Source organism: Camelus dromedarius, chromosome 27 (assembly GCF_036321535.1).
Source record: "Camelus dromedarius isolate mCamDro1 chromosome 27, mCamDro1.pat, whole genome shotgun sequence".
Classification (NCBI taxonomy): Eukaryota; Metazoa; Chordata; class Mammalia; order Artiodactyla; family Camelidae; genus Camelus; species Camelus dromedarius.
This window is the reverse complement of record NC_087462.1, coordinates 7,319,372-7,343,963: the sequence shown is the minus strand read 5'-3', so window position 1 is coordinate 7,343,963 and position 24,592 is coordinate 7,319,372. Positions and strand designations below refer to the sequence as shown.

Below are 24,592 nucleotides of genomic sequence, written 5' to 3'. Positions count from 1 at the left end.
CCCCCGACCCCTCCCCACCCGCCCGCCCGCCCAGCCAGGCAGCAATCACCCCGGCCACTGCCCCCTCAGGCTGCCAGGCCCAGTCCACCCAGCCCCCTTGCCCACCAGGCCTGTGCCCCCTTGGCCAAGCCTACTCAGGGGCCCAGGTCTCTGCACGAGGCCACTCCCGCCCTCAGAGGGGCTCCTCTGGAGGGGGGAGGCAGCAAGGAAGGGGGGTGGGGAAGGGGGGAGCTAGCCCTTCTTTTAGTGAACGCGCCCAGAGCTGGAGCCAAAAATCGAGGAGGAGAGATATTCAGACGGAGCCAAGATGCGTTTGGCAGGAGGAGAGAGAGAGGGAGAGAGGGAGCGGGAGGAGGGGAAGAGAGAGGGAGGAAAGAGAGGGGGGCGGGGGAAAGCAGGGAGGGGGCCTCAGTTTCCAAATCCGTGCTCTCAGAGCCTCAGAGGGACAGCGGGCCGCTCAGGGGTGTGGGACCCAGGACAGGCCTGGCTGTGGGGGCGGTGGGGGCGGTGGGCTCAGGCCCATAGAGACAGCCGGACACCCCAGCTGGCCAGGCCGGGACGGACACAGGCAGAAGCCAAGATCAATGTGCGCTGGGCAGACAGAGGGAGGCCTGTGGGCCGCCTAAACACACACCCGCACCTCGCCACACAACGGGCTTCTGTCCATGCCGGGCCAGGGGCACGGGTGGGGCCCACAGCAGGGCCACCACGGCCGCCCGACCTCAGGGGGAAGCCACGGAGAGGCCGGCCTGCTCCTAGTCACTAGCCTGGCTGCCATAGTGGGCACTTCACAAGGTGCCGAGAGGCCAAGGGAGGCCAGGAAGAGGGGCCCATGTGACAAGACATACACTGATGGCCACAGAGACAAGCCTAGGACACAATCCATGGGGGCAATACTGTAGGCACACACATTGACACATATGCCAACACAGGTCAACACGGACAGGCCGACACGCACATAAGGCACACCGATACACCCCTTGCCGTGATGGTCAGACACCCAGAGGATATGAGGACTTGCAGTGACACACCACAGCAGCACCATGACACAAAGACCACACCAGGCACCCCGACACATATGGTGACACACACCCTAATCCCACTGTCACCTCAATACACGGAGATGGAGCTTGAGATGACCCTCAGGGACACCAGGCAGCATCCAGTGACATACAATCAGAGACACAGGGATACTGGGAAAAGGACCCACAGAGAAACGCACAGCCACACAGCCATCCTCGGGAAAATGGTGGCTCTAAGGCTCGCCATGCCGATGAACAGGCGGATCCAGGAGAACCTGGGTTGCTGCTCACAGACGCCCCCCTGGCACCTTCACCTCCACATCCAGGGTTTCGGGGGCAGGAAAGTGAAGACATCTCCTCCTTTCCCCTACGCCAGCTAGTGGGGACAGGAGCCCCATCTGCAGCTCTGTGTTGGAGAGAAGTATGGGTGTCCGGGCCTCCGCTGCCTTGTCCGTCCAGCTGGAGGGAAGTGTAGGACCCCCAAACTTGTGCTTCAAGAGCAGAGGACAGGGACCAAGCAAACAAAAAAGGCCGGCTTCCAGTGGGTTGGCAATGGAAGCCACTGGTCAGACACGGACCACCGGGAGGATTTTGCCGGCAGCTACAGCAGCATGCCCACCCCTGCACATACCCACAGCACCCACTTGACCCTGCCAAGTGCCCACGTAGGTCCCACACATGCATCCTGTCCCCATGGTGGGCCCAGGTGACAACGCCCTGATATAGGTGCAGAAATGATTCTGGAGCCAGCCATGCAGATGTCCCTAAAGTCACCATCAGGACCCACTGAGATCTCCAGGCTCTTTGCCCCACTTGAATTTGGGCACTTATGTGCACACACGCTTCTGCACGTTCAGGACAAGGCCTCAGAGCCTGGCCTCAAAGTGGGCCTGGTTAAGGTCAGGGAAAGGACCAGGGCAGTCAGAGGGCATCTGGTCCCCATGGGGCAGCCCAGGCCTTGGCTCTACTCCTAGCCCCCTGCCCTACTACCTTCATCTCTCCCTGCCTTGAACCCCTGCCACCCCCTGCTTGGCCTACAGGACCCCACCTAAGGGAAAAGAGCTGGGTCATAAGCTGGCCTCCCTCCTTTCAAACTCTTCTCTTGCTTCCTCCTCCAGGCAGTCCATCTGGATTTCTGTGGTTGGGAGGTGCTTGACCCTGCCTTCCAAAATGGCACGTCATTCCTTTTTCTTGAGTACACACTACATACCAGGCATGGCACTAAGCCTAATCACAGCATGAGATGTGGCTGCTATCATTGCCCATTTTACAGACCAGGAAAATCCTGTGCTTCGGGCCACAGGACGAGAAGATGCAGGGCTGGAGCTCAAACTCTGTGCTGTCTTACTTGCAAAGTCTTAACACTCAACCCCTGCTCCCACAGCTTCATCTGGGAGCCCTTGAGGGCACACAAGAGAGTCTTGGCTGGGCCAGGACCAAGGCTCCAGCCCCCAGAGAAAGGGGAGACCCCTGCCCGCCTGCATTAATCCAGCAGAACCTTTGGCTCTGAGATCGGCCTGGCCAAGCTCAACCTAGCCCCAAGCATGACCTACTCTGTCCTAGTTCATGCCCACACACACCTCACACCCCAGCAGTGGGCATGAAGCAGGCAGGGCCCAAGCTAGAGGAAAAATTTGCCGTAAAAACGGGGGCCCATGCTGGTGCCAGAAACAGGGAGCAGCAGCTTCACAAGGACAGAGGGGTGGCCACAGAGACCCAGGAGGAGAGCTGGGGGGTCTTGAGGCCCCCCAGCACCTCCTCCTCCCCCTGGAAGGAGTATGTGCATGGCTGCATGGAAACAAGGGTGCATGAACATTCCGCTGCTTCTGTGGCCGTGTGGCAGGGAGTGTCGGCGAGTGTGCAAGTCTTAGGGTGCATGCATGTCTGTGTACACACCCAGGTGAGCCAACAGCATTGTGTCTTGTGTAAATGTGTATGTCCCTGAGTCTGTGTGAGCAAGTGTGGGGATGAACACACACTCGAGTCAGCCTGTACCCAAGTGTATCCAGGAGGTAACGCTCCCTCTCCGTGAGATTACATTGATACACAAGTCCCATCTCAAGGGGTAAGGATGTGTTTGTGTGTGTGTTGGTGGGGAGAGAACACAGATCCATCGTTTCCTGTGTCCAAAGGTTCATCCGTCAATGGCCGTGTGTCTGGACACCAGCATGGGCACATCATTCAGATCCTCATCTTGGCGGCAGTGGTGGTGTATATGCGTGTCCCTATCCTGATGTGCATCTGTTTGTTGGGAGTGGGGGCCCATCCATCCCCTCTCTCCCCTCCGCCGACGACTCAGGCCCGTGGCTGCAGTGGGCTCAAGCAGCTCCAGCAAGCACTCCGCCCAGCCGCCCTGGATTTCGATGCTTTTTCCAGAAGGAGATTTTCCCCCCCGCCCTTCCCCCTCGCCCACAGTGCCTTTCCCCGCCAGGGCCCCGCTGCTCCAAGCTCGTTCCTGCTCAATCATTTATTGACTTTAAAATCGAAGCCAATTCTGGTTTGAAAAAAAAAAAAGAAAAGAAAGAGGGAGAGGGAGAGAGAGACACGAAGGCCAGAGAGAGACAGAGTCCGAGACTCAGGGGGAGGTGGGAGCAGAGATGGGGCCAGAATCAGAATCAGAGACAGAGGCAGGGAAAGCTAGGGACAGTCTAAGATATAGGACAGAGAGAGAAATGGAAAAAGGGCAGAGAGAGACAGAGACAGAGACAGAGGAAAAGACAGAGACTGGTAGAGCAAACTATGGAAGCAGAAAGATTTATAAAAACAGACTAGATCCCAGAAATGTGGTCGTCAGGATGAGGGCAGGCCAGACCCTGCTGACCTGCCAACAGCAGCGGCCTGCCCAGAGCTGAGGGGTGCAATCCAGTGAGTCCATGCCCACTCCTCTCCCCAAACCCCCTGGCACACTCAGGGCTGCAACACAGAACTGGGCCCTTGCTCCCTTTTGAGGTGTCAGAGTCAAGTCCTCACCAACGTCCTGAGTCTCGAGGCTGCCCCAGCCCCTTCCTAGTCGTATCACCAATGGCTTTTTCTTTCCCAGGGTGCTGTGACATGTGGGGGGAGGCCAAGTTCTCACCCAGGCCAAGGAGGGGGACAGGCCAGGGAGCCAAACTGGCAGCTGATGGGCAACATGTGGCTCAAATATGGGGTCTTGATCCCACTAGGCCCCAAACACCAGCCACATAGGCCAGCCAGGTATGGCCCCAAAGGCAGCCACAGCTCAGACCCAGTTAGGTGGGTAGGGTGATTATGCAGAGTCCCAGGATAGGGTGGCCAGCCACTCAGAGGCACAGATGTGGGGGTCCCCCACACTGCTCACACCTGCACACACACTGATACATACACATGCATGTGCACCTTACCAGCACATGCTCACACCCGCTTTTGTACAGGAAAACCCTCGCCTTGGGCCACACACATGTCCATATCAGGCCAGGCTGCTCACAGCTGATCCACAAGGCCACAAGCAGACCCCGAGATTGACACACACACACACTCGCATCTGTGGATCCAAGAGCATGGTGTGGCATTCTGTTTGTTGGTGGGGGCACTGACACACCCCAGACATACCTTCTTTCTTGCCCCTTGTCCCATACCACGCCCGCATAGCAGCCATATTCATGTGGACTCGCACTCCCAGCCTGGGCACACTTGGCACACAGCTTGTCACAAGGCTCAGATTGTCAGAGGGGACAATTAGGACCCCCGGCCTGGCCTAGAGACGCCTCACACACAAACACAGGCCCTGCTAGCAGGCAGGGCCAGGCAGTCCCCAAGTGTTCCCTCTGTGGAGTCTGGGTTGCCAGCCATGGGCTGGCCCAGCAGGAAGCTACCAGGGCCTCTGTGGGACTCCAGGCAGCTTCTGTGCCCTCTCAAAGCATGGGGCCACCGCCAGGGAGGGTGGGGTGGCAGGGCAGGCATCCCCCAGGCCTTTGCCGCCCAGCGAGCGCTGCGCAGGAAACTTCGCTGGAGGCGGGACGCGCTCTCACAGCGCGCCAAGGTCGGCACAGCGCCCGTGGCTGACCCGACGGCGTGGCCGCAGCACGGTAGGCAGTGTCCACCGCAGCCTCCCGCCCCTCCCGCCTCCAGGCGGCGGGACGGGATTCCCCAGACCCGCTGGGTCCACGGCGCGGCAGCCGGGGTCGCTGGGGCCGGAAAGTTTGCGCCGAGAAAGTTTCTTTGTGGGTTTGGGGGGTTTTTTTTGGCTGTGATGGGGGGGCTCGGCTGCGGCGTCCAGGGTCGGCGAAGAGGCGCGGCCGGAGCTGGCAGCCCGCCCGTCCCTCCCTCCCCTCCCCTGCCCCACCGAAATTTGGGAGCCCCGCCATTTTCTTAGCCCCGCTCCCATGTGAGGCCTGAACAAAGACTTTGGGGAGACGCCCGGGCCGCTCGGCCCGCCCGGGGCACCCGGGCGGCACGCAGGGGCCACCGCCACGCATGCCGGCCGCTGCCACCCTCGGGAACCGCTGCGCCCGCCCCAAAGAGCGCCGCCGGGCCCAGTCCCCGCACTGCACCCTCGGGACCACCCCCTGCCACTCTGTCACCCCGCAAACACTGCCAGCGGCCACGCTGCCCGGGCGCACGCCACAGTCGCCCACAGGTCGGCGGGAGTCCCGCTGCCCGCTGCACCCCAATCGAGCGCGCGCCCGCGCGCGCGCGCACACACACACACACACACCACACGCACTCCCGCTCTGTGCTCCAGGGGCAGCGCCACGCACGCAGCCGGCCACCCCCGGAGACCCCGACAGGAGTCTCCCCGTTGGCCAGGGTCGCACGCGCACAGTGGCGCCCGCACGCGTGCCCGGACTCCCCACTGCACGGCTTGCACCCCTCGGCCGCCCGCGGGCTCACTCCCCCCAAGCCGCCGCGCGCCCCCTCCGCCCGCCCGCCCGTGCCGCCGGCCGGCCTCCTGCGCCCGCTCCCCTCCCGGGTCGCGCGGGGGCGGCGGCCGGTACCTGGGTGAGGCAGTACGGGGAGTACATAGCTGGGCGCCCGGGCGGGAGCGCGGCGGCCGGCCGCGGCGAGGGGAGGCCCGGCAGGCGGCGGCCGCGCTCGGGCTCCGGCTCCGGCTCGGCTCCTCCGGCCTCCGCCGCGCAGCGCCCGCCCGGCCCGCGGCCCCGCGCTCGGCCCGGCGCCGCTCCGCGCTCGCCGCTCGCAGGCTCGGCCCCGCCGGCTCCGGGGCCGCCGCCGCCGCCGCCGCCGCCGCGCTCGCCGCTGCCTCTCGCGTCCGCCGCCGCCGCCGCCGCCGCGCGTCTACTCCATGCCGCCGCCGCTCGGCCGGTCAACCTCGCCCAACGCCGCCGCCGCCGCCGCCGCCGCCGCCGCCGCGCTGTGAAAGTGAAAGTTTAGACAAAGTTTGGAAGCGGCGCACTCCGGGGAGAGGGAGCGGGCGGGCGGCGCGGGCGGGAGGAGGGGCGCGGGGAGGGGCGGGCAGGGCGGGGGAGCGACGGCCGGCGCGCACTCACTCACACACACAGCACACACGCACACACGCAGACACGCGCGCGGGGGCGCACACCGACACGGCCACCCCGACACGTGCTGGCCTGCGTTCCAATGCAGACACACGCTGACACGCAGTGGGGCTCGGACCCCGCCACACATGTCACGTACAGAACACATTGCCACACGCTCCACGTTCCAACAAAGCACACGCAGACACCTACGCACACACAGTATAGACACGCAACCCCCACACATGCACTCACACACGCACACACACACACCAAGACTAGGAAAGCAACTGACAACCCACACATACTGATATGCAAATGGGCCCACCATCACATGCTGATACCGCACACGTGCATTTCAACAACAAACCATGTTTAGACTCCCAAATACAGGACACACACTGATACACACCAAGATGCTCACATCAGTGCATGCTGGCATGTACAGATTCATGCTGACACACTGACACTGGCATGATCACACAACCACATCATGACTTACCTCAGATACACAACTCCTTTACAAAGACACCCAAATGCACACACAACACACACACACACAAAACTGCACCAAAACATCTTGGCAGTTGTGGAAATGCATTAACACATTGTCACACAAACACACCATCAGACACCTGGACATACATGCCAAACACAGCGAAAGCACTGGTCTGGGTACAAAGTGACACTGGCAGTCACATCAACAAACAGGCACACACACCACACACTTGATGCCCAGATGTACAGAGGTGTCACACAGATACACCCAGGCCCTTCCCATGCACCCCTCACACCACATACACAAGTATTTGGCCCTGATCATGGACTTACATAAATCTAGCAGAGGCCACAGTCCAACCATCAGGGACAAAAATGGGCATTGAGGCCTCAGGTACACATCCGCACATCCCCGGGTGAGGCTCCATCCCCTCTTGAAGGCCCCTGATCCCCCATTTCCAGAGCAGAGAAGAATGGGAGGAAAGGTTGGTGTTGGGGACCCTGGCATGAGGGCAGGGGGAGCCTTTGAGTGAACCTTGGGGTGGACAGGGAAGTGCTTGCAGCCCCCAGGCAGCTCCTGCTGAGACAAAGCTCCCTCCTGCTGCCAGGTGCAGCCAGCACCTTCTCACCCTCCCAGGCCAATAAGCTGTGGCAATTCTCAGCTATGCATTGTCTGTTAGAAGGATGTCGATGCCCAGGTGTCTGTGTGTGTGTGTGTGTGTGTGTGTGTGTGAGTGTGAGAGAGAGAGAGGGAGAGAGAGAGAAAATGTGCCTGAGGGTGTGTTCTTCTGGTCACATTGCATCATTGAGGCAGGGTGGCCAGAGTTGTGTTCTTGGGTGCCTGGGTGGGTCTGGGTGGGTCTGGGTGTCCTCTGGGGGAAGGAGATGCAGGTCAGTGTATGTCCGGGAGTCTCCTTGAATGGACCAGTGTTGTGTAGCAGTGATGCGGGTCTGGCTGTGTGCCTGGGAGTGTCTGTGAGTCAGAGGGTGAGCAACTGCCAGGTCCTGTGCCTAGTGTTGGGGACAGAGTAGGGAACAAGACAAAAGACCCTGTCCCCCTTGGGGTGGGGGTCTGACATTCTAGTGGGAGTCAGGTGCAGAGGTCACTTGGCAGAGTCTGGTTTTTGATGGGAAGTCCTGGAGGTGAGGGTGCCTGGGTGAATGTGTGGGTTTCAAGCTGACCACAATGTGTGCATCATTTCTGAGGCTCCTTCTGTCAGAAAGCATCAGGGTATGTGACCAGCTTGTGTACGTTTGGCAGAGATGTGGGTCGCTGTCTGTGTCCCAGAGTGTGTGTGACCAAGTGGGTGAGTATGCCAAGGGCTCTGTCTGTAATCAGGGTCTCTGTGGCAGAAAGTGTTAATAGGTGTCACTAGGAATGTGTTTTTTTCTGTGGGGTCCCCGTGGGTCTGCAGCAGCGAGGAGGACCTGGATGTACCCAAGTGTGTGTACACAGGTGCCTGTATGTGTCAGGGACGGGGGAGGGGGCTCTGTGTCTTTTCAGAGATGTGGGTCTGCGTGCATCAGGCTGTGTTGGTGTGTGTGACCAGGTGTGTGTGCGTGTGTCAGGGAGGGAGGGTCTCTGTGCGCCTGAGGATGTATCTGTCATTGCTTAAGTACTTGGGGGCGCTCTGTCCTTGGGATCCCAAAGATCTGACCCGACCTCCCCCCTTGCACCACAGCCGCTGCCGATGCAAGGCCGTGGCAGAGGGAATCGATACGTCCTTAAAAATTCAAGGGCTTCTCGTAAACAGAAACTTTTAACACCGTTTAAAGTTTCAGGGCCGCCGCTGCTGCCTCCACGCTGCCGCCACCGCTGCAGGAGGAGGGCGTGAGGGAGGGAGGGGCGCGGGAGAGGGATTGAGGGGGTGCCGAGGGGAAGGGGCGGGGCTATGTGGGGGACCGAGGAGGGGATGCAGGAGGGGACTGGGGGCTGTGAAGGGCTGAAGGGAGGGGCAGGAAAGGGATTTGGGGGCTATGTTACCGGGTGGGAAGACGGAGGGGAGGGGAGCAGGAAGTTGGGGGGAAGGGATGGGTCTGGGGGCCTTTAAGGAGGCTCAAGAGAGGCTGGAATGTCTGGGAGTAGGAGCTGGGGATATGTGGGCCCAGGAGGGGGCCAAGGTGGGGCTTGGATGCCAAGGGAAGGAGCAGAGGATAGATCTGGGAGTTATGGGGCCTGGGTGAAGGGGACACTGGAGCAGTGTGGGCCCGTGGAGGACTGGAGGGGCAGCAGTGGGAAAGGTTTGGGGAGGGGGAAGAAATGGTGGAAAGCTTTGGTGTGTCTGGGATCTTCAGTGTAGCTGGGGGCTTGGGGAGATCTCAAGAGCTAGGGCCCTCCTTGCCCCTCTGCAAATGGCCATGAAGGGGCACACCCCTCAGAAGCAGGGCCAGCTTTGGCCAGTCCTCTCCCCACCTGCCCGCCTGGCCTCCCAGCCCTGTCCACCAGCCACCAGATATACCTGGTCTGCCCACTCCCTCACCCTCCTCCTAGTCTTGCATCTGGCCCCACACCTGGCCTCTGCTAGAACCAGCATCCTGTACCCATTTCACACACACATCCCATTCATACACACACACACACACACACACACATCCATACATACACACAACACCCAGCCTTGCATTCACACAACACCCTCCCTGTGTGCACAGGCACACACTCTGCTCTCTTCCTTATACACTCACACAAGACCTCCATCCATATTCCCACAAACAAAACACTTGTCCCTATGTTCATGTACATATCCGCACTCAGAATTCTCTCCACAAGCTCAGACCACCCTCATACCCACAACAGCCCCCATGTGCACATGCATGCGCACATACACACACATCCACACATCCACTCTGCTCCCCCCTCCACAGCTGCCAGCTGGGAGGAGTTTTACAGAGAGGCTGAGGGGCTGCTCAGGAGGACACCCATGCCCCTCCATCCCCCATCCTCCCCTCCAGAGCCCAGGTCTTAGGACACACCTGCTCTTAGAGAAATCACAGGGGAGGAGGGTGCTGCCAGGGGGCTGGGCACAGCTGGGATGCCACAGCTGGAATCCCCCACATTCCTCCCTGCTGGGGCTGCCCACCTGGCTGCGGCTGGCAGCAGGTGTGTTCTTACAATGCAGGTGTGTGGGGGGAGGAGGAGGAGGGAGGAGTGGGCACCAGGCCCATGGTACCACCTGGCCAGGAAGCTGGGGGCGGGGGGTGGTGGTGCTGAAACATCTGGGCTCTGGCAGCCCTGTCCTGGGCCACTGAAGGTATTGCCACCAGGCATTGCTGGGCTTCAGGGCAGCTGGGCAGTCTTCTTGGGTGGGAGAGGAGGATGAACTTCTGGCACACAGGGTAAGGAAAGAGGCAAGCTGTGGGTGCTGCCCAGGCTGGGGAAGGTTGCTTTAGGCCCTCTTGGCAGGACTGGGGATCCCCACTCCCCAAGAGGGCCTTATGCCTCTCCTGCCCAGCCTGGAGGACACGACTTGTGCCCAGGCCTGGGATCCCAGCCTTGTGCTCCCTGCACCCCCGCCCTGGATGAGGAACCCCTAGTGATGACTGAGGAGTTACAGATTCCCAAGGCACACCTGGCTGGGCACCTGTGTCCACATCGCACACAAATCAGACCTCTATAGGCACAGGCACAGAGTCACAAAGACACACACAGGCTTACTCAGACACACAAAGATACAGACCCTCCTCCTCCTCTGGGGGCTCATATACAATGCCATTATCACACACAGACCGGGATCACCCAGGGATGCTGTCATACACCCTTAGTACACAGCCACACAAACACACACACACAGCCACACAGAGAATCCCACACAGACCTCACCAGAGCCACCCAGAGTGACACCAATAACAGTCACACATGAAGACCCTCACCATCACATAGACCCGCATAGAGACTCAGATATACACTGACTCACAAAGACACACCCAGACACATTTACACGGACTCCCAAAATTACACACTGAGCCCAGTTACATAGATACACACAAGACCACACAAAGTCACATAAGTACACAAAACCTCACAGACCCTCTGGGTCATGTACGCAGATGCTCTCAAATTATCCAGATGTGGCACACACAAAGATATATACATCTCCCTCACACACAGACACACAAGGACACACAGACACAAGATCGATCATCTATGGTCACAAATGATCACACACATTTTGTCACACTGACACCCAGAGATAGACACAAGCATCCCCAAATCATAAGTGGAGACGCTCAGGCCAGCCTGTAGCTGCACACAAGGTCCCACAGACACACTCACACGTGCCCCAGCAGCACAGCTGGGCTGGGGCCGAGGACAGGCAGGCGGCAGGGCTTCCTGTGGCCAGCGCTCATCTGAAGCAAGGGAAGGAGCCGGGGGAAACGTTTCATTTGCAGCCGGCTGGAGACCCGCCCCACCCGCCCTGGAAACCTGGCCCTGGCTCTTGAATGAGGCCTCTGTATGCCGCTGCCGCCCAGCCGACCAGGGTGTGGGTATCAGGGGGGTGAGGCTGGCCACACCGAGTCCCTGGCTGAGCTTCAGGGGCCACCCAGCCAATGCCAGGGCCCAGGCTGGAGTCCCCCAGCCTCCTCACAGCATCTGGAGGCCACTCCCCAAACCCAGCCTGCCCGCATGGGAAGACAGAGGGGCTAGGCAGTGTCCCGGCTGGCCCTAGATCTCCAAGTGCCCCCTCTCTCAGGCCCACGTGTGTCCCAGGCTGGGCAGCTGCCAGTCCCATGCCACTAGGCCTCTCGCTCTGGCACAAAGGTATGATACCACCGCTGCATGTGATGGCATAGCTGAAGATGTGACAATGCGGCTGTGTGTGACACTGTAGCTGGGCTCCCTGTGCAGCCTAGGGGTGGGGGGGTGGGGCAGTCACAGCCCCTTGGCTCATGTCATCACATACTGTCACACACATAGTATCACTGTCACACCTTCAATAAGTCACACAGCCACACACAGCCACACTCTCATCTTCAGTCCCACTGTCACACACAACCACACTGTCACACATGCTGTCACACACAGCCACACTGTCACACCTTCAACCAGTAACGTTGTCTGTCACACCCTCAGCCACACTGTCGCACACAGAAATACCATCACACCCTCAACGATTCTGGTCACACTGTCTCACACATCCTCACACTCCCCCAACACACTGACCCTCACACTGTGTCAGCATCACACTGACCAGCAGAGGCACACTCACATAATCCATCCGGGTGTCCCCCACAGCTGTGCTAGCCATGTGGCCACATGGAGTCACCACCCCACTGGGTCACAAGGAGGTAAAACAGATCTGATCACTTCATCCCCAGGGTGTGGCACATAGATGCCCCTTGATCACTGTTTGAACCAAACCCTTTGCTCCAGCAACACAATAACACACCCTGATTGTCACGGTGTCACAGAGCAGGTAGCCAGCAGATACGGGCCACTGCAGAACTGCTCAGAGACATTCTGATGACATGTGCCCAGGGCCTCATTGTTGCCAGTGACAGGCACACATCTCACACCGCCATACAGTGCCCAGAGTCCCCGGACAGCGCTACAAAGAAACGGTGGGCAACAGCCACACCGCAGTTACAAGGACATCCTCCTTGTATGAGTCACACAACAGTCACTCTCCCCAGTGCCTGTCACAACATTGAGACAGCCCCTTAGCCATCCCAACAAGCAGCCAGGCACGCAGACATGACCCCCACAATAGTCACCAGGAATCCCTCCAGCCCCCCAAGCATGGAGACAGGGAGAGCCCACACAGCTACCCCCTTCCCCACTGCAGTCGTGCCTGGAGAGCAGGGGGCTAATGGACATGCAGCTATAGGCAGTGGGTGCCAGCCCCTCCGCCTCATGAATATTCATCAGCTGGGGCTCTTCTGAACCTGTAGGGAGTCAGAGGTCCCAGGCAGCTGCGCACCCCCTTCTGTGCCAGGAGGCCCTCAGGTGAGGGGGGACTCAGCCGAGCCCTGGCAGTCCTTGGAACCCACATCCAGTTACACACATCAGCACACGTGAGTTTGTGAACATGGACCACCAGACACACAAACAACCATCACACAAACTCACAACCACACCCAACAACAGGGCCATCCTCCATCACACACGCACGTGCACACACACCAGGCATGCAAACACAAGCACACACACTATCACATGAACTCACAACCAAACACACAATCACACTCAAACCACAGACACCCAACACACACACACACACACACACACACCAGGCATGCAAACACAAGGGCACACAGTCACAAGACTGCGTATCACACAGATACACCATCACACCCAAACTACACAGATTCAGTATCACTCACAGGCATGAAAATATACGCACGCGCACACACACATGATCTCACTCTGCCCACCCCTGACGTTTTATAGAAGGGGAAACTGAGGCACTGAGCGGCTGAAGGCCCCTTGAAGGAGGATGGCCTCTCCTGACTCCAGGGAGAGGCTGCCGCCGGGCGCCCCCTGCTGGCCGACCCTTTCAAGAGCGCGCGGGGCGGGCACGCGCCTGACGTAACCATGGCATCCTCTTGGCACTAGCGGCCTGCGCGCGGGGAGGGCGGGGCGGGCGCGTTGCCATGGCGCCGGCGGGCCGCGTGAATGGGGCATTGTTCGTAGCGGCGCCCGGGCCGGGCTGTCCCGGACCCACCCGGACCCACTCGAGCCGGCAGAGACTGGGAGACAGGATGGGGAGATACAGACACAGGGAGAGACAAGAGATGGAGAGAGACAGCGCTGTAGATGGGGAAAGGCACTGAGAAGCTAAGAGAGAGACAGAGATGGGGAAAGACAGAGATGGACCCGCGAGATGGAGACAAGTGCACAAATGAGGAAGGACAGGCTGAGGGAAAGGACCAAAGAGAGGCAGAGCCGGGGATCGAGATGGAAGATGAAGAGCTGGGTGGGAGGCAAGGGCAGGAGCAGTCAGCCAACACCGACGGAGTCCACTGTGCCTGGCGCTGTGCCTGGCAACAGGAAGAGGCAGAAGACCAGGACCTCCAGACAAAGTCAGAAATGCTGAGAAGTGGAAAAAGACACTGCCATAGAGAGACCCAGCGAGAAGGAGGGTCAGAGATACCTAGGAAAGGAATGAAGAAAATGCTCTGAGAACCTCTGGTGCCAGACACCTCGGTCCTTTCTCCTCTCCCCTTTGGACAACATACCTTCCCTGGTTATACCCTCCCAGAAGGTACACCTCTGTCCTACACATCTTCACACACCAACTGACAAGGCATCATTGACACAGGGACCCAGTCTTAGGGGACACCACTCCAGACACTCCGACACTCTCATGGACACAGTAACACCCACAGATATATCCACTGATGCCCAGTGACATAGCCATATGACAGGGACTCCTACCCCACACCAGACTGACTCTTACAGTTATGGATAAGACCATATAGAAGCACCGTGACACAGGGACCCTGCCAGACATGTATTCCCAGTAACATGCGGCCATACACCACCACACAGGCTCACACTCCATGGGAACACTATCATATGTGGCCACCCCAGACACACGGTGCACCCTCACACATGCACAGATGTTTCCCTACATTCACTGACACCTTCACAGACACGTAAGTGCCTTCTGCCCAATCTGACCCTCTGACTGAGCATCTTGTCCCCTGGTCCAGATTGGTGTCTTTGGGGATGCTGGATCCAGTTCTCCATCACTAGCTAAGATTGGGAGGGGTGGGGAAGGAGGTGAAGCCCTGTTCCTCTCCCGCTCAAAGGGCTGGGTCAATCCAGGCCAGGGTGGTCCCCTAACTTCTCCGTGTCTAGGTCAGCTTGGCCCAAATCTGGACCAAGGGTGTCCCCTGGTGGCCATGTGTGGTCTCTGCACCCATCAGGTTGGAGTGTGGAGGGAGATGGTGGGCAGCCCAGGGGCCTGGCCTGAATAGAAAGGCAGAGAAAACAAGCCAAACTCAACACACAGAGCCCAGAGACCAGAAGCCAGGGTCCAGAAGCAAGAACCAAGACCCAGAATTCAGAGCCTGGAATCCGAATCCCAGAATCCAAAACCAGATCTCTGAATCCAGGATCCAAATCTAGATTCCCGGTTTCCAAGATCCAAGAACTCAGGACCCAGAATTTAAAATCCAGGTCCAAATGCCCACCGTCCAGAATCCAAAGAGCTTGATCCTATCCTCCAGAATCTAGAATCAAGGATCCAGAATCCAAACCCAAGAACCCAGAGCCCTGCCTTCCCCTATCCCCCACATTACAGCCTGGGCAGCAGGGGTTGGCTAGGGCAGGGAGGTGAAGGGGCAGGAGAGGAGCCCTGCAGTGACCACACAGAGCCTCTCCCAACTGCAGCACCATACGTCTGCCGATACATACACACTCACTCACACACTTCAATGAGATGTTCCACACAGACCCATACGCCCAAATATACAGCCTGTGACCATCAGATGTACAGCACTACATATCCTCAGATACATATGCACGATCACACACACAGACCATCACCCAAAGACACTCGAAACTACCATAGGCTCCTCTCCCAGCATAGGGACACGTGCTCCTCTGGGTACCCACATGATCTCGAGCTGCCCCCCACCTCTGGCCTTCCCACCAAGCTCAGATACACAACCACGACACCCAGAGACACACAAACACACAAAAACCCAGGACTCCCAGCCCTGCACGCAGATAAGCTCACAGAACTGTGGAGGCTGGCATGCACGCGCGCGCACACGGACTCCCCCAAGCACAGAGAAGCCCCGTGCCTTGGCAGCCATGCAGCCCCTGGGAACCGGACCCCCGGGACGGGGCTCACCGCGCACCCCCGTGCCCACCCAGCCCTCCCCCGCCTGGCCGGCTGGCGGGCTTTAATACAGATGCCAAACTCATAATTGTAACTGAGGGTGACAGGGTCACCTTGAGCCCCAGATGCTCGCGCGGTGACAGATGGCGTTGGCAAACCTGATTATCGGCCCCTGTGCCAGCGCCTGTGGCACCTGCATCCCCGCCCCTCCCCCGCTCCCCCAGCACTCATTACCCACCCATTACTGGGCCTGGGGGGTGGGGGTGGGGGCCGGCTGGCATTGCCCGGGAGGGGGCAGAGACTCCTGGGGCCCCCCTGGCACCAAGGTTCCCAGCTGGCTCCCCGGCTGGCAGGAGGTGGGCACAGCTGAAGGGGGGGGAAGCAGGCGCCTCATGCCTGCCAGAGAGAGGGGTGGCCGCGGTGCCAGGGCTGAGATGCCCACTCGGACACTGCTTGAGGTTGGCACAGAACCCTGGAGGCAGGAGGGAGAGTACCCCTCAACCCGCCTCCATGGGTCCCTTGTGGCCCTCCCCTACCTAGGGCCCTTGAAGCAGGGCCTTGGGAGCTGCCTGCCTGGCCTGTTCCCATCCCTCTGTGCAGGCCTGTGGGGTCAGAGGTCATGGGCTCCCACGCCCCGCTAGCCCATCTGTTTCCTCGGGTCCCCTCCTCCTGTTCCCCTCACCTGGGGCCTTCCTTCCTGAGGCAGGAAGAGGACTAAGGGGGGCCTGGCCAGCCCCCGCCCCGCGCTCCGGGGGGCATTTGGAGGCAACCCTGACAGCGCCACATGTCCCTGCGTCTGTGCCAGACGGGCCCATCTGCTCGGGCCCTGGTTCCAGCCGCCCAAAGCCTGGCTGCCCTCATCCACTGCAGACCTGCACCCAGCTGAGGAAGGAGTACCCCAGTGTCCATGCTCCAGCACAGGGCCACCCACTCCCAGGAAACCCCAACTGGAGAAACACACACACGCACACACACACACACACACACACAAAACTAGACTCAGCCAAACTTTATGGTTCCTGTAGATGCCACACTGGGCTTGGGGCTGTGTGGAGACTCAGGGGGTAGGTAGAACCGGAGGGGATGCTGGGAGCATGTGGGTCCTGCCTCTGACTTGGGGAGCCTAGGTTTCCCCCAGCACCTCTTGGTTTCTTTCCCCCGCCTTGGTTTCTTGGGATCCCTAGGACAGGGTCATCCCTGCATCTCCTAGTCTGGGTGGGGCCATCTCCCCTCCCTGCAGCTGGGAGTGTGTCTTTGATTTATTCTGTGTGAGGAGGTCCAGATTGGTGGTTCAAAGCAGGAACCACCAGGCCTTGGGTTCGAATGCCAGCTCTGCCATGCACCTCTGTGTGACTCTGAGTGAGTGGCTTTGCCTCTTGGGGGCCTGTTTCCTTTTCTGCAAAATGGGATGACACTAACCCCTGTCATAGGGCTGCTCTGAGGATGACTCGAGTTAGTACAGGCAAACACTTAGAGCAGGGCCTGGCCTGGCAAACAGTGAGTGTTCAATAAACATGTGCTATGACTATGTGTGGTCCACCCCCACAGCTGGGGCTGTGCCTGGGGCTCCCAGGAGCAGAGTGAGGACTCTGGAGCCCTGTCTGGCTATCCCTGCATCCCTGGTCTCTTGACCCAGTGTGCAGGTGGGTTTCTCAGCCTGTCATAGCAGTTTACAATCTCCAAGGTGCATGCATCTGTGTGTCCATCTGTGATGCTCAGCTCATGCCTTAGGGCTGCACTGACATCCGTTGACAAGGACAGTGAACGTCTTCACCCGCTGACAGGAAGCTGGGCTACCTCTCCAACACCAAAGGACCACGGGTACCCAGTACTTGCAGGCTGGCACACAGCTGTTGCAGAGGATGAGCAGGAAAGGGTCCAAGCCCGGGATATAGAAGGAACCCCAGCCGGGAGAGCATCTGGGGCCAAAGCAGGGAGACGGGTCATGGGCGGTGAAGCCTGGGGCCAGAGACTCTATCCTACCTTGAGAGGCATGGATGGCTGAGTTCAAACCCTGACTCTGTCATCTGTTGTCTGTGTGTCTTGGGGCAACTTACTTAACTTCTCTGGGCCTCAGCTGCCTCACCTGTAAAATCACCAAAGTTCCACCAGGAAAAAAAAGAAAACCACTCTAGGCCTTTCAACACAGAGAGAATTAACACACAGCAAAGCTGCTTTTCACAAGTAGGAGACAAGGATGAGGTGGCCTGAGGATTGGCATTTGCAGGAAGCTGCTGCCACCTCTAGGGATAAGGGACAGCAGGAAGGGTGGACCTTCCTGGGGGGATTAAACAGAAATTCAGGACCCCTGGGGGGATTAAACAGAAAACCCTCAGCCCATTGAGTGGCACACAGTTGGCACTCAATAAATGCTAGTTCTTCGTATGATCCCCTCCAGCTAAGTGGATCTATCAACTTGCTCCCAGATCGTGGTGCTTCTCTGTTTAAACCCTATACCCCCACCCCATCCGCTATGCCCATCTCCCCACTCTTCCTTCTCTCACTGCCCCAGCCCCCCTGGCCTCCTCCCTGCTTCTTCAGTGCATCAAACTTGTGCCTGCCTCTGGGCCATGGCCCCTGCTGTGCCCTCCACCTGGACCACTCTTCCATCCACCCTTCCCAAAGCTCATTCCAACTCAACCTTCCTTCCTCAGAGGCCCCCAGAGACAAACTTCACCCTCCTGGTGGTCTCTCACCTAGCACCCTCATCTCTTTCTCCAGAGGCTCATAGCAATTTACATGTCTCTTTGAGGGACTGGTAACATGCCTCTTTCCCAGCATATACGCTACCTGAAGACGGGGACTTTCTCTATCTTGTTCTCAGCTACAGCCCCAGGAGACCCAAAACATAACAAAAACTAATACTTGCCAAACCCTAATACCCGGTGGGGCCCATGCTACTCACCTTAGATGAACTCACTCCTCCCCACGATGCTGCAAGGCTGGAACCATTATTATCCCCTTTAACAGATGAGCAAACTGAGGCTCAGAGAAGTCCCTTGCTTGCCTAAGGCCACACAGATGCTACAGGGACTGCTAGCCCTCAGAGCATCTTTGTGCCCCTTCCTGGTGACAGTGGCAGCTCTGGGAGATGGTACACAGCTGGACCCTAGGCCAGGGTCCCCTCTAATGGGTGCAGTGTGCACAGCCATATGGGGCAACGGAGGTGACTGTGCCATCACCACTGAGTTGCCTGGATTCAGCAAAGCTTTGCTAAATGAATAACAATCCAAGGGGTCTTGGGAACTGACACCTTGCTCGGTAGGATCCCAAACACTTTGCACAAGTTCTCGACTATTATTCACTGCCTTCTGCAAAGGTGGGAATTGAGGCATAGATCAGGAAAGCCACTTGCCCTGGGTCACATAGAAATCAACAGCTAAGGCAGAATTTGAACTGAGGTTCACCAAGCTCCAAAGGCTGGGCCATAAACACATGGTCTAAATTAACAAAACCTTTTATAGAGCACCTATGAGAGTGAACCCCTCACCTTTCTCTTCCAGTTTGCCCAACAGCCCTCAGGAATCAAGGACTACTATTCATTCATTCATTCATTCATTCATTCAACAAACACTTACCAAGTGCCCGCTGTGTGCCTGGCTCTGCTCTAGAGGGAGGATGTGGATACAGAAATGAATAAAGGGTAAAAATCCTTGCCCTGGTAGAGCAAATATTCCAATAAGGGAGACAGATGATAAATGTCATCACAAATTCAATTGCATTTGTTAGGTGAGGATGTGAAGGACAGGGAGAAATAAAGCAGAAAAGGGGGAACATTTTGGAACAACTTCTGAATCAAAACCTGGAGGTGAGAGAAAGAGCCATAGAACGTTGGTGGTGGGGTGTGCTAGAGGCAAAGAGAACAGCCAGTGCAAAGGCCCTGAGGTAGATATAACATTGGTATGTCAGGGGAAAAGCAAGGCAGTTGGTGTGGCAGGAGCAAAGCAGATAAGGAGGAGAGTGAGGGGAGGTAAGGGCAGGAGGTGACAGGCAGTTGTGCAGGGCCTTGTGGGCCATGGGAAGGACATGGACATTTGCACTAAATGAACTGGGAGCAAGGGAGGGTCAAAGGGGGCATGTGATCAGACTCAGGTGTTCACAGATGCCCTCTGGCCACTAGATGGAAAAACAGACTTGGCGGAAAGGGTGGCAACAGCAGAAGCTGGGAGACCAGGATAGAGACAGTTGCATAGGCCCAGGTAGGAGAGGCTTATGCCCTATTTTACAAGGCAGGAAACTGAAGATCAGAAACATTTAGGTGAAGGAAGCAGGGCTGACCCCAAATCTGTCTGCTGCCACAGCCGGTGCTCTGTCAGCGCTGAGACCCAGCCCTCTCCTTACCCCATCCATACACTTACTTGAGTGAAGGGCACAGCCTGGCACAATTCCTGGGCCACTTCCCGTGGGCCCGGCAGCAGAGACACAGTGTCGGCCACACTGCAGCCTGCCTGTCCCCTGCTGACCAGTCTTCTGCAGGCCCAAGAAGGCCTTACAGCTGCCAAGGGCAGAGGATGGCACCAGGAAGGTTGGGGCCCCTTGATCCAGAGCTTGGGTCTGATTGGCAGCAGCCCAGGGCTGAGGTGGGGGACCCTGGGGTCCAGGCCTCGCTGAGCCTATGGGCAGCCAGGTCCCATTGAGTGGGCTCAGGAGGGTGGTCAGCACAGATGCTGCTGGCTGAGTAGCATCTGTCTGTCTGTTGGGCAGCGTAGGACTGGGCTAGGGTCCTGGGCAGCCGACCCTGCTGTCTGGCAAGTGGAGTCTGGGCCCTTCAGATGCACTTTTTCCCTAAGTTTTAAAAAAAAAATAATTTCTTTCTTTTGGGGTGTGGGGGGTGTGAGGAGGTTAGGCATTTATTTATTTGTTTGTTTATTATTTATTTATTTAAATGGAGGTACTGGGGATTGAACCCAGGACATGCTAAGCTTGCACTCTACCACTGAGCTATAGTCCTCCCAAATCCACTCTTAATGGCTTGTCCCCCACCTGAGCATCCTGGGAGGCACCTCTGCAAACCCACAATGGGGATGAGAGTAAACCCCCTACCTGCTGGGTTCTCAGCCCTCCTGCTACCCTGGCAGGGGGCCTGGGGGCCAGGCCTTCGAGTGTGCGGGCTGTAGAGACCCGGAAGGGCCGCTCTAGAGGCAAGGGCTCAGGCACACAGTGAGGAAGGCCCTGAGGGCTCCTTTCGCCCCCATTTATTCATTTAGCAAAAGCAGACTTTGCAGTTAGGCTTCTTCAGCTTCCATATAAGCACTGAAACTTCTTGGTTGTGCAGTGCCAAGTCTCTAAACTTCTCTGGGCCTCAGCTTCCTCGTCTGTAATATGGGGATAAGAACTTGGTAGGTTTGTTCTGAAAACCAGAGATGATTTATGTAAGGAGCTTCAAATAGAGGTTGGTACACAGTGGCATCATGAGTAAGCTATGATTAACACTATTGCTGTTTTTTTTTTCTTTAGTACCCATTAGAGGCCAGGCATAATTATGAGCCCTGCGGATACAGGGGGACAACACAGAAAATGGGGCCTCGCTGCCACAGATTTTACATTGCAGTGCAGAAAATAAACAACACAAGATAAATAAGGTGATTTCAAAGTCTTAAGTGTTACAAAGATACCAAAATGGGATGTGCCTTAGAGGGGTCAGAGCGGGGGCTTCTGCCCCCAGGGTGGTCAGAGAAGGCCTCCCTATGGAGGTAACATTTTTGCAGAGATCCTAGGTGCAGTGGGAACAGCCTGGTGGGGAATGGTGGTTGGAGAGCTGGAAGCACAGAAAGGGCCGCGTCCCAAGCTTTGGGGCCCCAGAGGCGCCTGAGGGGTCCAGGCCTGGCCCTGATACCTCCTCGGCCCCCATCTCGCACCCAGGTGAGGAGCTGCGGGCCGACGTGCCTTGAGAAGCCACAGGGCTGGTCGTCCTCGCGGCCCAGAGCTGTGAATGCGATGGGGTGCGCTTGCCCTCTGGCGGCGACTCTCGGGACTCCACGGCGGCCGCGCCCAGGACACCTGTCTCCTGGACGCCCCACCTGGAGGTGCGCAGGTGCCTCCCACTCACCCCACTATAACCGAGCGGCCCCCAATCTACCCTTCCGCTGTTTTCTAGATCCAACTAATGGCAGCTTCGTCCTGCCAAGTGTTAAGGCTCCAAACTTCGGAGCATCTTTAACTCCCCTCTTTCTCTGACCCCACCCCCTCCCCAATTTGATATGACAGCAAATCCCATCCACTTCAGAATCTGCCCAGAATCTGCCCACTTCTCAGTCCTTCCTCGGTCCCCTACCTGAACATGGTCCCCATTATCTCCCACCTGAACCAATACAGCCCCTCTACCCTGGCACCCCTGCTCCCGCCTCCTCCCCCACCGAAGTCTGTTCCCCGCAACAGCGGCCAGATGGCTCCTGTGAGCACCTAAATCACACGCCATTCCTCTGCTCAGAACCTTCCAGTGCTCCCACCTCACCCGGGTTAGTAGCCCAAGTCCTCACTGCAGTCCACCAGGCCTCAACCTGTCTGCTTCCATCAGCTCACCACCCTCGTCTCCCCGTTTTCTCACTTCCTCCAGCCACACGGACCTCTTCGCTATGTCCTAGACTCCCCAGTCATATTCCCATAATCCCACACAGTTGCACCGGGCTGCGACGCTCTTTTAAGTTTCAACGTGGAAAGATATCTAAGAAAAATGAAGTTTAAAAAAAAATGTCACAACAGGGTGCTGACCTTTTTGGGGAAGGGGGATAAGAATTTACAGGTACAATCTACCTGTATTTGCATACTGAAAAAAGAGGCACTGTTTTCCTGCTGGGGAGGGGCATGTAAATAGGCAGATGAGATGCGGGGGGTTCACTCTAGAGTTTAAAAATTCAATGCAAGTGAAAAAAAGAAAAAAGAAAAAAGGCACACACAAAAGCAATCGCTACCTTTGTTTTGCCCTTTGCTTTTTAAGTGAAGTATTTCGGGCAGTCAAATAAGCATAGATAAAAATAGATAAAACATATAGTAGATATAGATAATAGACATAGTAACATAGATAATATAAATATATATAATAGATAAAAATATAACAAACACCCCTGTACTCATTACCCCAATTAAGAAATGAAAGATTACAAAAAAAAGATATAAAAGATTACAGATATGAGAGAAATTGGCTCCATACATGTCCCTAGTCCCTGAATTTGCCAGTTATAATCCTATGCCTGTACTCACAGTTTTACTATATATGTGTGTCCATTTGGAAAGGATATATAAAATTGTTTTAAACAATGTACATGATTTCAGAACGTATATATCCTTTTAACTTTCATCTGTCCTCCCCTTCGTGTTCCTCCATTTTTACTACTGAAGAGTATTCCATGGCACATACGTACCCCAACATGTATTTCTCCATTGTCCAATTTTTTAACTGTCACCAACAATGCTGCAAGGGATGTGCTGGAATATGACTCTGGCACCTGGCTTTTTGCACTTACTCTATCTGGGAGTTTGCTCCTAATCAGTGGTTCACATTCCTGGTTGCCCATTAGAGTCACTTCTAAGTGAGGAATTGATGCCCAGACTCTGCTCCTAATCAGTTACTACACTGCAATCTCTGGGGATGGAGCCCAGGCACGAGTGTTTCAAGAAAGCATCTTAGTGCTGTTGTGAGCCCACAGCCCACAGACTGTATCGTTATACACAGCAGTAGGTCTCAAACTTGAGCCCACATAGGCATCACCTGGCAGGCTCTCGCACTGATCACTGTAGAGTATGTGATTCTGGGATGGAGCCTGAGAACCTGCATTTCTAACATGTTCCCAGGTGATGCTGCCGCTGGCCTGGGGACCAGACTTTGAGAACCATGACACAGTGCGCTCCCTTGTTCTTTTTTAACATCTGCATAGTTTTCCATCCTATGGGTATTCGGTAACTTCTTTAACAAGTCCTCTATTCTTGGACATTTAGGCTATTTTTCATCTTTTGTTATTACAAAAAAAAAATTGCCCACAAGGGAATATCATTCACCTATAAAAAAGAATGAAGTATTGTATTAATTTGCAAGGGCCACCGTAACAAAGCACCATAAACTCAGGGGCTTAAACAACAGAAATGTACTGTCTCACAGTCTGGAGGCTGGAAGTCCGAGATCAAGGTGTCACCAGGGTTGGTTTCTTCCGAGTCCTCGCTCTTTGGCTTGTAGACAGCCGTCTTCTCCCTGTGTCTCCACATGGTCTTCCCTGTGCGTGTGTCTGTGTCCTGATTTCCTCTTTTATAAACCAGTCATATTGGATCAGGACCCACCCTGGTAACTTCACTTAATTACTTTTTGGGGGCGGGGATTAGGTTTACTTATTTATTCTTAGAAGAGGTACTGGGGATTGAACCCAGGACCTAGTGCATGCTAGGCATATGCTCTACCACTGAGCTACACCCTCCCTGCCTTAATTACTTATTTAAAGACCCTTTTTCTACATATGTCATGTACTGAGTGTTGGCACTTTAACATATGAATTTTGGGGGGACACAACTCAGTCCATAACAAGTACTGAGACATGTTACAGCATGGGGGAACCTCGAAAACATGCTAAGAAAAAGAATCTGTACACAAATGGTCATGTGGTGTGTGGTTCCATTTACATGAAATGTCCAGAATAGGCAAATCCATAGAGACAGAAAGTAAATTAGTGGTTGCCAGGGGCTGAAGGGAGCACAGAATAGAGTGTGACTGCTTACTGGGTACGGAGTATCCTTTTGGGGTGATGGAAATGTTCAAGAACTAAATACAAGTGGAGGTTACACAACACTGTGAGTGGACTAAATGCCACTGAATTTACAATGATTAATTTTATCTTGCGTGACT

The 24,592-nt window shown here is 56.5% G+C and overlaps 2 protein-coding genes across 2 annotated transcripts in view; both read right to left on the bottom strand.

The window, feature by feature from the left end:
• NFIX (nuclear factor I X) overlaps positions 1-6,090 on the bottom strand; it is a gene marked incomplete at its 3' end in the record, with an annotated part of 79,907 nt that extends 73,817 nt beyond the window's left edge. The window contains 1 exon segment of the mRNA XM_064479891.1: positions 5,978-6,090. Within this exon segment, the coding sequence (XP_064335961.1) occupies positions 5,978-6,004 (27 nt within the window).
• An 11,392-nt stretch (positions 6,091-17,482) lies between these two features.
• On the bottom strand, positions 17,483-23,961 carry DAND5 (DAN domain BMP antagonist family member 5). The gene is made up of 6 exons (XM_064480283.1): positions 23,856-23,961; positions 21,599-21,688; positions 20,806-20,897; positions 20,121-20,451; positions 18,553-18,586; positions 17,483-17,681 (listed from the first exon to the last, which is right to left on the bottom strand). Exons 1-6 carry the CDS (start codon positions 23,959-23,961, stop codon positions 17,483-17,485), a joined length of 852 nt encoding a protein of 283 aa, XP_064336353.1.
• Between the last annotated feature and the right edge of the window lie 631 nt (positions 23,962-24,592).